The sequence below is a fragment of the Xenopus laevis genome, chromosome 8L, assembly GCF_017654675.1.
Source record: "Xenopus laevis strain J_2021 chromosome 8L, Xenopus_laevis_v10.1, whole genome shotgun sequence".
Lineage (NCBI taxonomy): Eukaryota > Metazoa > Chordata > Amphibia > Anura > Pipidae > Xenopus > Xenopus laevis.
In genome coordinates, this window is record NC_054385.1 from 6,035,486 (window position 1) to 6,049,741 (window position 14,256).

A 14,256-nucleotide genomic window follows, 5' to 3' on the forward strand; every position below is an offset into this window, starting at 1 on the left:
GCTTATTGTGTGCCCAGAACATTCCTTCTCTGTATATTTGTATTTATACATATGGGAGGAGGAGGTGCCATATTGATTCCCTTAGACAGTACAGTATGAGGGTATAGCTTATTGTGTGCCCAGAACATTCCTTCTCTGTATATTTGTATTTATACATATGGGAGGAGGAGGTTCCATATTGATTCCCTTAGACAGTACAGTATGAGGGTATAGCTTATTGTGTGCCCAGAACATTCCTTCTCTGTATATTTGTATTTATACATATGGGAGGATGGAGGTGCCATATAGATTCCTTTAGACAGTACAGTATGAGGGTATAGCATTTTGTGTGCCTAGAGCATTCCTTCTCTGTATTTTTGTATTTATACATATGGGGGGAAGGTGCCATATTGTTTCTCTTAGAAAATACAGTATGAGGATATAGCTTATTGTGTGCCCAGAACATTCCTTCTCTGTATATTTGTATTTATACATATGGGAGGAGGGAGGTGCCATATTTATTCCCTTAGACAGTACAGTATGAGGGTATAGCTTATTGTGTGCCCAGAACATTCCTTCTCTGTATATTTGTATTTATACATATGGGAGGAGGTGCCATATTGATTCCCTTAGACAGTACAGTATGAGGGTATAGCCTATTATTCTATACCCAGAAAGCAGAAAAGCAACACAGGAGTATTAATCCTCTTTAGCCTCCATTCACAATGAGTCGCTTTAGAATTCTAGAGGGCTACAGGATTTCTGGTTCTTCCCCGGCAGCAGCTAAAAATAGCCTCTAATTGCTCCTGCACCCGTAACATTAATAAAACAAGGGAAATAAATGAATCAATAAGAAGCCCCGAAGAATCGGAGGGGATTTTAATGAGACGGAGGCTGGTTTTGCTTAGCCGCTCTTACATCTCTCCGGCTTAATGTAACCACTTCAGTCGTTCCCAAGAGAGGGATCCATTGGGTTTAGCACAGGAATGCAGAAATATATGGATTTAGTGCTTTTCCATTTCTAGGCGACTTGTAACAATAGGCCGCAGCTTGCTTCTGTTGCAGAGTGAAATGGGAGTCATTTATCATAATGGGTGTATGGGAAGCAATATGGCAGCTCTCACCTATAGGTTTAAATACAGATAAATGCCATGCAACATGTTCCTTTGGAAATTATGAATGTAATACTTCCCCTTGGATCTTACTCTTTTGTAGGAGAGATCGAACTGAACTCACCATCCATTAACAACACTCCGGCGTCCGTGGAAACCAGGAGAGACTGCCCCCAGGAGTCGCCCCCAAGCGCCTCATGAGTGAAGCTGTTGCAGAAGCACTGGGATTCCCAAGGCTGGAAGGTAATCAAAAAAGAGGTTCATAAGCCCAAGCTACACCCACGTCCAAGTAAGCAGCAAAGGAGTTGTGCGTAATTGGTATAATCAGTGGCGGAACTATAGAGGAAGCAGACCCCGCAGACTTAGGGGGGGACCAGGGAACAGGGGGCCTGGAATGTGGTGTCTGCCTACTCTATAGCTAATAAAAAAAAAACCCTCCTCCCCAGCCATGGTTTTACCTGCAGCAAAGAAGGGGGACGCAAGTCCGGCTGGAGTGGGTGGAGGCAGGACGTGGGCGGGGGGGTGGCGGAAGCATGGGGATTTACGCCATTGGTTATAATAAAGCAAAGTCGTGGTCATATATATATATACATATACATATATATATATATATATATATATATATATATATATATATATATATATATATATATAAGTTTCAGAAAGTACCTGCACTTTAACCCTCTCAGTTCGTGGTGGGTGCCCGGTCAAGTGGTATTATGCAACTTGTCAAGATGGACCAGCACTCCAGTTTGTTCAATCAAACGTGAATATTTATTTGAATAGTCACTCTCGTGTCCAACGTTTCGGCCCACATCTGGCCCACATCCTTGATAAAGGCCCAGATGTGGGCCGAAACGTTGGACACGAGAGTGACTATTCAAATAAATATTCACGTTTGATTGAACAAACTGGAGTGCTGGTCCATCTTGACAAGTTATATATATATATATATATATATACATATATACATACAACATTCGCTCAGGTATAGTAACTGACAGCAGCCAGTCAGAGGTTTGCATTGTTAAAAAGGGTGTGTTTACCTTTAAATGAACTGTTAGTATGATGTAGAGAGGGATATTCTGAGACTATTTGCAATTGCTTTTAATTTTTTTATTATCTGTGGTTTTTGACTTATTTAGCTTTTTATTCGGCAGCTCTCCAGTTTGCAGTTGCTGCAATCTGGTTGCCAGGGTCCAACTCCCCCTAGCAACCATGCATTGATTTGAATGAGAGGCCGGAATATGAATAGGAGAGTAGTGTCGGACTGGCACGGTGGGCCCCGACCCTCATGGGCTCCCTCTGAAATCGTAAAAAAAAAAATTGGCGCTGCGCAGCCTGCAGCATGCGTGCGCGCCTGAATAGGCTTCACAATAGGGCCCAGGCTAGGAGGCCGGAAGGGGGCCATGGACAGCGGTCCCGGTGGGCCCCGGGCCCCCCAGTCCGACCCTGTAGGAGAGGGACAGAAGAGAAAGAGGAGTGATAAAAAGTAGCAATTAAAATAGCATTTCTGCCTTAAAGATCATTTGTTTTTTAGATGGGGTCAGTGACCCCCCTATTTGAAAGCCGGAAAGAATCAGAGGGAGGCAATTATTCAGAAACTGTAAAAAAAAAAATATAAAAGACCAATTGAAAAGTTGCTTAGAATTGGCCATTCTCTGGCCTACTACAAGTTAACTTAAAGGGGAACCAATGAATGCTAACAGCTGTTGCTATAGGTTACTAGACCACTGCATGATAAATTACCACCCCAAGGTGTTTACAGGATATTTGTGATTGTATCTCTTTAAAATACATTCTCCCCTACATCCTGCTCATCCCTCCTATTGGGCAGAAGACTGTACCTCTTTTCGGCACAGGCCTGTAGTCGCCAGACTCGTGGGGGCGTCCCCTCTGACAATGGTTTTCAGTTTGAGCGCCTGATGAGAAAGAGAATGGGATTGGGAAGAACATTTTACCATAAACTCTTTTATCTAAATAATTCTAATTTTTAAAAATTATTCTCTTTTTTTTTTTTTCTCTGTAATAATAAAACAGTTGATCCCAACTGAGATATAATTAATCCTTATTGGAAGCAAAACCAGCCTATTGGGTTTATTTCAGGTTTAAATAAATTTTAAGTAGAATTAATGTATGGAGATTCAAATTACTGAAAGAGGACTTTTCCGAGTAAAAAACTCAAGTTCTGAGCGTTCTGGATAACAGGTCCCATACCTATATTAAGATATTGGTCAAGATAATCTATCCAACATATATGCTCAGAAAATCATCTAGTACTTTTTGGGAGAATTATATTGGCATGAGTATGATCAGTATTAATGACTAATCCAAAGCCAATCCAAAGTATCCATCAATCAGACCTGAGTGATCCCATTGGACACAATTTACTATTATTCCCACAACCATAGACTCACCTGCCCAATCCTGACAAACTCCGCCTGCCGGGCCTCTTCTTTCTTCCGGGCTGACTTGGGTGATTCTGGAAGCACATCGCTGAATGACCTTCTGTTTAGCATGTTCTAAACCCCCAGAACAAAATAGCTTGGTGAAAATCCAGCATGTTGTAGCATCTTGGACCCATAAACTTATCACTGGGTTTAGAATATAAGCAAGCTTATTAGCCTGTTCCTGCAGGACTGTGCTCAGTTTTATGGATCTCTCTGTACAGACTATGAGCAAACTTAGGGGACTGTTCCTGCTGAATTGTGCTTAGTACAGGGGAATACCTATTCTGCCATAGTTTTATGGGATCTCTCTGTACAGACTATGAGCAGACTTAGGGACTGTTCCTGCTGAATTGTGCTTAGTACAGGGAATACCTATGCTGCCATAGTTTTATGGGATCTCTCTGTACAGACTATGAGCAAAATTAGGGACTGTTCCTGCTGAATTGTGCTTAGTACAGGGGAATACCTATGCTGCCATAGTTTTATGGGATCTCTCTGTACAGACTATGAGCAAATTTAGGGGACTGTTCCTGCTGAATTGTGCTTAGTACAGGGAATACCTATGCTGCCATAGTTTTATGGGATCTCTCTGTACAGACTATGAGCAAACTTAGGGACTGTTCCTGCTGAATTATGCTTAGAAACAGGAATACCTATGTGCCATAGTTTTATAGGATCTCTCTGTACAGACTATGAGCAAACTTAGGGACTGTTCCTGCTGAATTGTGCTTAGTACAGGGAATACCTATGCTGCCATAGTTTTATGGGATCTCTTTGTACAGACTATGAGCAAACTTAGGGACTGTTCCTGCTGAATTGTACAGGGGAAAACCTATGCTGCCATCGTTTTATGGGATCTCTCTGTACAGACTATGAGCAAACTTAGGGGGCTGTTCCTGCTGAATTGTGCTTCGAAACAGGAATACCTATGCTGCCATAGTTTTATGGGAACTCTCTGTACAGACTATGAGCAAACTTAGGGACTGTTCCTGCTGAATTGTGCTTAGTACAGGGAATATCTATGCTGCCATAGTTTTATGGGATCTCTCTGTACAGACTATGAGCAAACTTAGCGGCTGTTCCTGCTGAATTGTGCTTAGTACAGGGAATACCTTTGCTGGTATAATTTTCTTTGTTTGTGGGCGGGGGTTCCTTTTAAATATATATATAATGCTCTTTAAAATAATATTAGTGAGTGAATGTCATTTTTATATGAAATTCTGCATTGTGTTAGAACAGTCTGTCTCACGACTAATTGTGATTCTATGTCTGGAAAGAAAATGATTTAAAAAAAATATATATTTTCTATCGGATCAGTATTTTATCTGCAGATTGATCAAGTTCTAGGAAAAAAGTGTGGTGGGGGGGCGTCGGTAATTAACGAGAGGTTCTCTGCTGAGCATCGTTAATGCTGCTCCATCAGACAAAATGAATTATCTCTATTTCTGGAAAGTAATCATTGAAACAGCAGCGAGCGCTTGGGCCCCGGGATGACAGAAGTGTTTCATCAGGGAGCGCTTATTAATGTCAGCCTCTTGGCTTGATGGATGGGACCAGCGGAGACCTTTTGTTAACATGTAAAGAGTCGCTCCTCTGCTCTTGCCACGGAAAAACAGAGTGCTCTGCTGCCAAGTGTCCATAGAAATGTTGCTCTGGATGGGGGGGGGGGGGGAGAGAAGAATCTTATTTACCTAGAACATTCTCTGACCATAACTGCTGCAGAGGGTCTGGTGTATTTCTCCTTACTTTGTACCTACAGGGTGTACAGATAATTCCTTTCTCTATATACAGTATTTCTATTAATAAAGATGGGTTGGGATTGCCATATTGGTTCCCTTAGACAGTACAGTATGAGGGTATAGCTTATTGTGTGCCCAGAACATTCCTTCTCTGTATATTTGTATTTATACATATGGGAGGAGGGAGGTGCCATATTGATTCCCTTAGACAGTACAGTATGAGGGTATAGCTTATTGTGTGCCCAGAACATTCCTTCTCTGTATATTTGTATTTATACATATGGGAGGAGGTGCCATACTGATTCCCTTAGACAGTACAGTATGAGGGTATAGCTTATTGTGTGCCCAGAACATTCCTTCTCTGTATATTTGTATTTATACATATGGGAGGAGGGAGGTGCCATATTCTTTCCCTTAGACAGTACAGTATGAGGGTATAGCTTATTGAGTGCCCAGAACATTCCTTCTCTGTATATTTGTATTTATACATATGGGAGGAGGAGGTGCCATATTGATTCCCTTAGACAGTACAGTATGAGGGTATAGCTTATTGTGTGCCCAGAACATTCATTCTCTGTATATTTGTATTTATACATATGGGAGGAGGAGGTGCCATATTGATTCCCTTAGACAGTACAGTATGAGGGTATAGCTTATTGTGTGCCCAGAACATTCCTTCTCTGTATATTTGTATTTATACATATGGGGGGTGAGCAAAACAAATGACCTAGCTCTGGAATCTTTCTGCCTTTCTGCACCTACAACAGGTGCTTTATGGTCCCATGCCATAAGTCCCACTGGTCATGACGGGCAGCTGTTGTCATGATGAATCCTATATATATATATAATGTGGCATCCTTGCATTTTGTGGTACCCACAGCAGTCCTTCAGTCACGATAGGCTGCTGTTGCTAAAATAACCCCTCCATATCAATGGAATCCAAGCTATTGTCTCGCCGCCCGCTCCCAGATAACGTCTCGGTACAGTATTAGCATAAGGATGAGTTTGCCTGGAATGTGAGCGTTGGCAGTGTGACAGTCCCCCAGCAGATGTTCTATGTAAGGAAGCGATCTGTCAGATTTCAACGTTGGCTACGCGGAGGCAAAATATTTTGCAAACAGCTCAAGGCAAAACACAATAAATCAGGATTACCTTATGTAAATCTGGCATGAGGTCCTGGTATAGAGATCGGATCAACATATCCAGAGTGCGCTGTCTTTTCTGGGCGAACGTTGGCGTTTCCAGAGTGGCTTTCTCGCCATTAATTACTGAGACAGGAAGGAAGTGGAATGTCTATATAAAAAGATTCTTACAGCATCATATCTCATCCGCTGCCATGTTCTCCATCATCGTGTTTAAAATGAGCAGTAGACTCAACAACAACACTTACGTTTTACTAGCAGAAAATCCCTGAATTCCTGGTGGTCAGTAAAGACCGGCGGCGATAGGAGCGGAGGCCCGAACAGCGGAACGCTTTCTTCTGAATATATTTTTAGCCTGTTGGCAAAAACACACAATGCTATGTTTTATGTGACCCCTCTTTTAGTCACCTATTTCCCCCACCCAATGCCCATTGTTAACACCAACCAGAGATAAGAATTCAAAATTAAGTAGTCCTTGGAAGTACCTATTGGTGGCACCTTTGAATGTGAAGTTCAACAGACCATCAACAGACCATCCACACAATGCTAAAGAGTTTGGAGAAGGTGCGGAGTGATATCTACATCCACTATAAAGGTGCCACCCACTTGATGAACTCCCTGATCATTGAGGTCTTTGGTTCATCTGAACCAGATAAAGGTGAAAAAGAACACATGGGTGGCCACTTACCTGTAGCTGTCGTTTTGCTTATTATATCTCACTAAGGCAAATATATCTTCAGTTGGCATTAAGGAAAGCCATGAAGTTACGGTAATGGTTGGACTAACAACATACATATGAAACAACCTAGAAGAGCAGATCATCATTGGCAAGAACTTCCATCCCTGTACTCTAGATTCAGGAGAAGGGACAAAGGATAGACAAGGGATCCATTATTTCTTTCCTCTGTGGGTTATGGTGGCCACCAGGGCCCTAGGCAACTCGGCCGGCCAACCTAAATCCACTACTGCTCCCTACCTCTCACGGGCTTGTGCATGCACCTGACCTCAACTTCTTTTGCAGCCGGCAGGATGGGGGACAGAGGTGGGAGAGCAACTGAGGGGTGGGATTGACAGAGAGGAAGTGGGATTGACGGAGGGGAGGTGGGATTGATGGAGGGGAGCGATGGAGGGGAGAGTGACGAGGGGAGTGAAGGTGGAATTGATGGAGGGGAGGCAGGGACGGATTTACATAGAGGGCGCCCCTAGGCCCACTGCCAATCGTCGCCCCTGTCTCCTCCCCTTTATTCGTGCAAATTTTCATCATCAATGGGGAAATTTATTGTATCTCCAGTGCATCTCCAGTGTTTTTGAACCAATGTGGGTGTGGTTGGCAGCATGCCGCCCCCCCTAAAATCCTGCCGCCCTAGGCCCGGGCCTAGGTAGTCTTTCCACAAATCCGGGCATGAGGGGAGGTGGGAGTGATGGGGGAAGAGTGATTGAGGGGAGGTGTGAGTAATGATGGGAGGGGAGGTGGGAGTGATGATGGGAGGGGAGGCGGGAGTGATGGGGGGAGAGAGGGGCAGAGGTGAAAACTGAAGAGGGTCTCAAAAACAGAATAGGAGTAGGCATAAGACAATTTAAGAGGTACCTTCCTTGTGCCCCCCTATTGTTGCACCCTAGGCAGGTGCCTCTTCTGCCTACCCCTAGTTCCGGCCCTGGTGGCCGTTCACTGGGTGATACTGGTGTCCGATCAATCAGCCTGTGGTTTGAACAGATGGAAACCATAGATGGTTTGGCCAACAGCCCAAACAATTGGAATTGCAGGAAGGAAAGAGTTGACGCTCATCTTTGCTTCCTTATCTGCTACTGAAGGTAGAGATTGGTAGCTAGATAGATGATCGATAGGTAGGTAGATACCCTCATCCAAGGTGCGCCAGGTATTTCTGGTTGAAAAGGATACGAGTGAAGTGGGATCGGATCATGGAAGGTTTGAAGGATGATGAGGCTTCGTCCCCTTCCTGGAACACTATGGTCACGATGTCATTCCCTATGTGACGTTTTCTTTCTACCTGAAGAAAACACAAGATACTGCATTGGTTGCACTAACCATTAACATTGCCAGGCCGTTACCCAAGTTGTCAACATTTCTTCAACCAATGGCGTAAATTCTGGGAGCAGTAAATCTTCACCTACACAGGTAGGTTGTAGTGACTGTGTACAACTGTACTGGTGGAATTATCTAGGACCTGTGTTAATAAATCAGCCACACTGGATATAATCACCATGAATATATCCCAAGGAGTCCTACAGGAAATAATTTTTATGAGAACATAAGGAGAAACATTTGGTAGCACACAATTGCATTAGGATAATGATGGCTTGTAGTCAACGGAAAAAAGTCTTATTAAATCTCCAGGCATAAAACTGCCAGTCTGCTGCCGATGGAGACACAAAGCAGAGCGAGTAGCCTGATAGCCGCTCTCTCTATATTACATTATTATATTTTATGAAGAACGGCAGCTAGACACTAGCATCAACTTAAATCAGTCTGGGTCCAGCTCATAATGTCCCATTCAGAAGAATCCCATTGGTCATTACTGGCTCATCTGGGTATTAAACCAGACTGCTGTCCATGCCGCTGCAAAGTTAATACTGCATAGAATGGAGCAGGACAGATGGAAATATAATTTTATTTAGAAGGCTAATGTCCTCCTAATCCAGGGAGAAAAATGAGAGTCTCCAATAATTTGCTTTGCCTTTTCTGTTAGAGCCCTATCGGATCAACCTTTGTTTCAGATATCTTCCCAAGCAAAATCTTAGGGGTGGTTACAAGTGAGGCTGATATCAACATTGATTGAAAGGCCTACGTGGCTTGCTGAGGATTTTGGGTACTGACCTTCAGCAGCAGTTTCAGTATCCTTAAAGGGAAAATCCTTTCATTATCAGCCTGGCTGCTCTTGGGGAGGGGCAGGAGGCTTCTCTTGGTTATCTTTCACCCTTTCGACAAACAATCAATACGGGCCTTGTCTTGCCTCTGCGGAGCACTCTGCTAAATGTTCCTATCTGCCCGGCACATGTTTAACATGCTTCAATAAATACGTGAATTGGATTTTAGTCATCCTGCCAGGCGGCAGCTCTTTTAATGCATGACATGTAGACTTTGATCAACCGTGCTTTGTGTTACCAAACCTTATCTCGCCCCCCACCGCTTCCACCTCTCGTCTTGTGATGTTTTTGTTGATGCAGGTGGAACGTTATGAAACAGTGGTGTGTAGAATATTGATGGGATCGCTTATATGCGATCAGAATTTACTCCCGTGCTCAACACAAGGTACAGTAATATTGTCCTGATCTTAACGGGAGAGTCATGGTTAGTCCTCTAAACCTGGAAGTACAAAACCAGATTGGGTTGAATTGTCTTTGACCATACTACCCAAGCATCTAGACTTGTACACCAGGCTGTGGTGGGGTTTCAACTGATAATCCTGCAGTCTTGACATATCACAGGTAGTGGATATGTTCAAAAAGTTCATCTGCTGATGCACCATGTCAACAGATAAGGAAGTGATGAGGAACCATAGCTCCTATTTGCTTCCTGCAGTTCAGCAAATGGAACATCAGAAGGTGGCCATGCACATGTTTGGCCACTCCTACAGTTGGATAGCGTAGGGCAGTGATCCTCAACCAGTGGCTCGTGAGCAACATGTTGGGTACCAAACCCCTGGATGTTGCTCCCAGCTGCCTCAAAGCAGGTGCTTATTTTTGAATTCCAGTCTTGGAGGCAAGTTTTGGTTGCATAAAAACCAGGTGCACTGCCAAACAGAGCCTCCTGTAGGCTGCTGGTCTATATGGGGCTACCAAATGGCCAATCACAGCACTTATTTTGTCCCACCTATGAACAATTTTCATGCTTGCGTTGATAACCTTGAACTCTTTTTACATCTTAATGTTGCTCACAGGTTAAAAAAAAAAAGGTTGGGGACCCCCGCATGGAGCATCGCTATTGTATGGTCAGCTTTATTGTACAACGTTCGTTCAACACAATAGTTTTGGGTTCTCTTGCCTTCATAACCCAAGGAAAAAACACCGTACTATCCCCATCCTCATACTCCTGAAGTTTCTGGGCCATAATGCCTGTAGATCAAGCATACACCAAATGCAGGATTTGGTTTGGGATGAGGTCCAAAAAGAACAATTTTAGTCATAACTGGAATATACCTGTCAGCAGGTATTTGGCAAAAATTTGATGATGGATTTGGTAGAATAAAAAATTCTGGATAGGGTACATGTCGACTGTCGAAAGCTTTGCCCTTCAACATTAAGATCTCAGACATCAGTCTGTCCATAACCCAACCCAACGACCTTTTTGGTGTGGAAATACCCAGGAAAAACTGGACAGGTGGCTGGTAACAGAGAAGTTATTGGGCTGATCATATTCCATGAACTTACCTGCTGCTTGTTGTCTTTAGAATACGGCAGCATTGTGGAGACGTGGAACATGATTTCGTGCCCTTGGTAAACAGTGTAGATGGAATGTATTCCTGTTGTGTCATCTGCCAAGGGAATAACCCACAGGCTCATAAGATAAATTCAGCACACCTCATTTATTATTAAACATGTCAAGTGCCAATCTTGTCATGTCAGTGATACATCAGAGTATCTAACTTGTCTCTTAGGGTTATCTCTTAGTATTACACTGCCACTACCAAGATGGCAGTTGTAATGGAACAACTGTGGGGTTTTCTAGGACATTACTTGTGCTTACCTCTACATATTTATGGAATATAGGGATATATATATTATGCCACATACTATAGACCACAGCCATGGCCCGAAATACAATCTAAACTCTCTTCCTATTCATAACATCTATTTAGTGCTGTCTAATCAAAAAGAAAGAACAACTGGAAGGTATGTGGGACTGTATATTGAAATATATACTGGAGATCATTGGAGTTGTAGGCTATCTGGAACCATGACTTTCATTTAGCCCCAAATGACCTCCCTATGATTTTAACCCCCCTTTTTTTCTTACTTTTGGTGTCTAGACCTCCCCTGTAGCCAACCCAACTCTTCAATGTGATGGTGTCACCAAGTAGGTTTAGCAATTTTTGGAAACTTTCACTTCCAGCCTCTAAAAAAAAAAATAAGAGAGAAAGGTAATTGTAAGAGAACCAATAACATGATGTTCATGTTCCAAATTATTTCTGCATGCTATAAGGGATAATGTACCCCGTACTATAATTTATAAGGATATTAAAAGTCACCACTGTTTTTTTTGACCATATAAAGTTAAGACTGAGTTATACAGGGAACTCTGAGTATCACTCATGTATTATAAGGGATAATATACCCCCTACTGTAAATGATAAGGATATTAGAAGTCACTGAGGGGTTGTTCTGTGGCCATATAAAGGCACAAGGCTGCACGCTGAGTTATACAGGGAACTCTGAGTATCACTCATGTATTATAAGGGATAATATACCCCCTACTGTAAATGATAAGGATATTAGAAGTCACTGAGGGGTTGTTCTGTGACCATATAAAGGCACAAGGCTGCAGGCTGAGTTATACAGGGAACTCTGAGTATCACTCATGTATTATAAGGGATAATGTACCCCCTACTGTAAATGATAAGGATATTAGAAGTCACTGAGGGGTTGTTCTGTGACCATATAAAGGCACAAGGCTGCAGGCTGAGTTATACAGGGAACTCTGAGTATCACTCATGTATTATAAGGGATAATGTACCTACTGTAAATGATAAGGATATTAGAAGTCACTGAGAGGTTGTTCTGTGACCATATAAAGGCACAAGGCTGCAGGCTGAGTTATACAGGGAACTCTGAGTATCACTCATGTATTATAAGGGATAATGTACCCCCTACTGTAAATGATAAGGATATTAGAAGTCACTGAGGGGTTGTTCTGTGACCATATAAAGACACAAGGCTGCAGGCTGAGTTATACAGGGAACTCTGAGTATCACTCATGTATTATAAGGGATAATGTACCCCCTACTGTAAATGATAAGGATATTAGAAGTCACTGAGAGGTTGTTCTGTGACCATATAAAGGCACAATGCTGAGTTATATAGGGAACTTGGATATTAAAAGTTTTCTCTTGACAAACATATAACTGAGCTTGGTGTCCTTTTACATACATCGATGTCTCATTTATTAAACAGTCTTTTCTTTGTTATATTTTATTAACATATTTCTTACATCACTGCAGGTGTTAGTCAGAATCTTACACCTCCCTACGTTCATTTTTCCCATTAAGACCTAAGGTGTTTATATAATGTAATACCTTTAGGAACACTGTCAGGAGTGTTGTCTGAGGTAAAAAGAGTGTTTTTACCTTGAGATGTAAATGAGATACATTATTATGGTTGGTTTCCATGTTCTGTCTAGAACAGACTTCTTGAATTCCAGAATTTGGTTGTGCTTGTTTTAGCTCATAACAAGGATAAATATATATATATATATATATATATATAGAAACATTGGGGTAACAGTCACCCCGCTATAGTTCCAGGGGTACCCAGGGTACAAATAAACACTCACCCCAAATCTCCTCCTAACTGACCTTCAGGCTGGGCCCCCTTAACTCATAACAAGGTTACAGATATATAGAAACATTGGGGTAACAGTCACCCTGCTATAGTTCCAGGGGTACCCAGGGTACAAATAAGCACTCACCCCAAATCTCCCCCTAACTGACCTTCAGACTGGGCCCCCTTAGCTCATAACAAGGTTACAGATATATAGAAACATTGGGGTAACAGTCACCCTGCTATAGTTCCAGGGGTACCCAGGGTACAAATAAGCACTCACCCCAAATCTCCCCCTAACTGACCTTCAGACTGGGCCCCCTTAGCTCATAACAAGGTTACAGATATATAGAAACATTGGGGTAACAGTCACCCTGCTATAGTTCCAGGGGTACCCAGGGCACAAATAAGCACTCACCCCAAATCTCCCCCTAACTGACCTTCAGACTGGGCCCCCTTAGCTCACAACAAGGTTGCAGATATATAGAAACATAGGGGTAACAGTCACCCTGCTATAGTTCCAGGGGTACCCAGGGTACAAATAAACACTCACCCCAAATCTCCCCCTAACTGACCTTCAGACTGGGCCCCCTTAGCTCATAACAAGGTTACAGATATATAGAAACATTGGGGTAAAAGTCACCCTGCTATAGTTCCAGGGGTACCCAGGGCACAAATAAGCACTCACCCCAAATCTCCCCCTAACTGGCCTTCAGACTGGGCCCCCTTAGCTCATAACAAGGTTACAGATATATAGAAACATTGGGGTGTCACCCTGCTATAGTTCCAGGGGTACCCAGGGCACAAATAAACACTCACCCCAAATCTCCCCCTAACTGGCCTTCAGACTGGGCCCCTAAGCTACTGGCAAGAAATATGCGGGTGCCAATATTTACCATTGCTGAACATTTCATCGTCTGTAAGCTGGCCATCTTTGGCATAGAGAACTCCAAACTTAAAATTCACTGAACCCTAGAAATACACAAAGAACAACTTCATTAGCATTTTCAAAGAAAATATTTTGGTACCAAAGACTCAAAATAAAGTGCATGTTATCTAATGATTAACCACACCCCTGTGTCTACCACTTGGTTTCTTGTAACTCTAATACACTTGCCCTTACCCTAATACAATAACCCTAATATACTGGCTAACCCTAACCCTAATTTTTTTGAAATGTGTCTCAAATTTAAATATGCAAATTAGGGGTTGAATTCTGTTCTGTATTCAACTAGATGTTTTTCTGGAGGATTTAGTATTCGGGCCCCATCAACAACAAATGGATTGGGTGCCACCCTAACATAAACAGAGTCTTGCAAAATTTCTCTTAAAAAGTAAA

General features: G+C 42.6%; 1 protein-coding gene across 5 annotated transcripts in view; it reads right to left on the reverse strand.

The window, feature by feature from the left end:
• The window catches only part of garnl3.L (GTPase activating Rap/RanGAP domain-like 3 L homeolog), a 114,948-nt gene that overhangs the window by 9,250 nt on the left and 91,442 nt on the right, over nt 1-14,256 (reverse strand). For all 5 annotated transcript variants that reach the window (XM_041572367.1, XM_041572366.1, XM_041572364.1 and 2 more), the window contains 10 exons: nt 13,814-13,889; nt 11,398-11,496; nt 10,812-10,915; nt 8,323-8,431; nt 7,111-7,156; nt 6,671-6,777; nt 6,433-6,548; nt 3,509-3,613; nt 2,939-3,013; nt 1,216-1,327 (listed from right to left, as the gene is read on the reverse strand). In XM_041572367.1, coding sequence (XP_041428301.1) covers nt 1,216-1,327; nt 2,939-3,013; nt 3,509-3,613; nt 6,433-6,548; nt 6,671-6,777; nt 7,111-7,156; nt 8,323-8,431; nt 10,812-10,915; nt 11,398-11,496; nt 13,814-13,889 — 949 coding nt within the window. The remainder of the gene's footprint in view (nt 1-1,215; nt 1,328-2,938; nt 3,014-3,508; nt 3,614-6,432; nt 6,549-6,670; nt 6,778-7,110; nt 7,157-8,322; nt 8,432-10,811; nt 10,916-11,397; nt 11,497-13,813; nt 13,890-14,256) is intronic.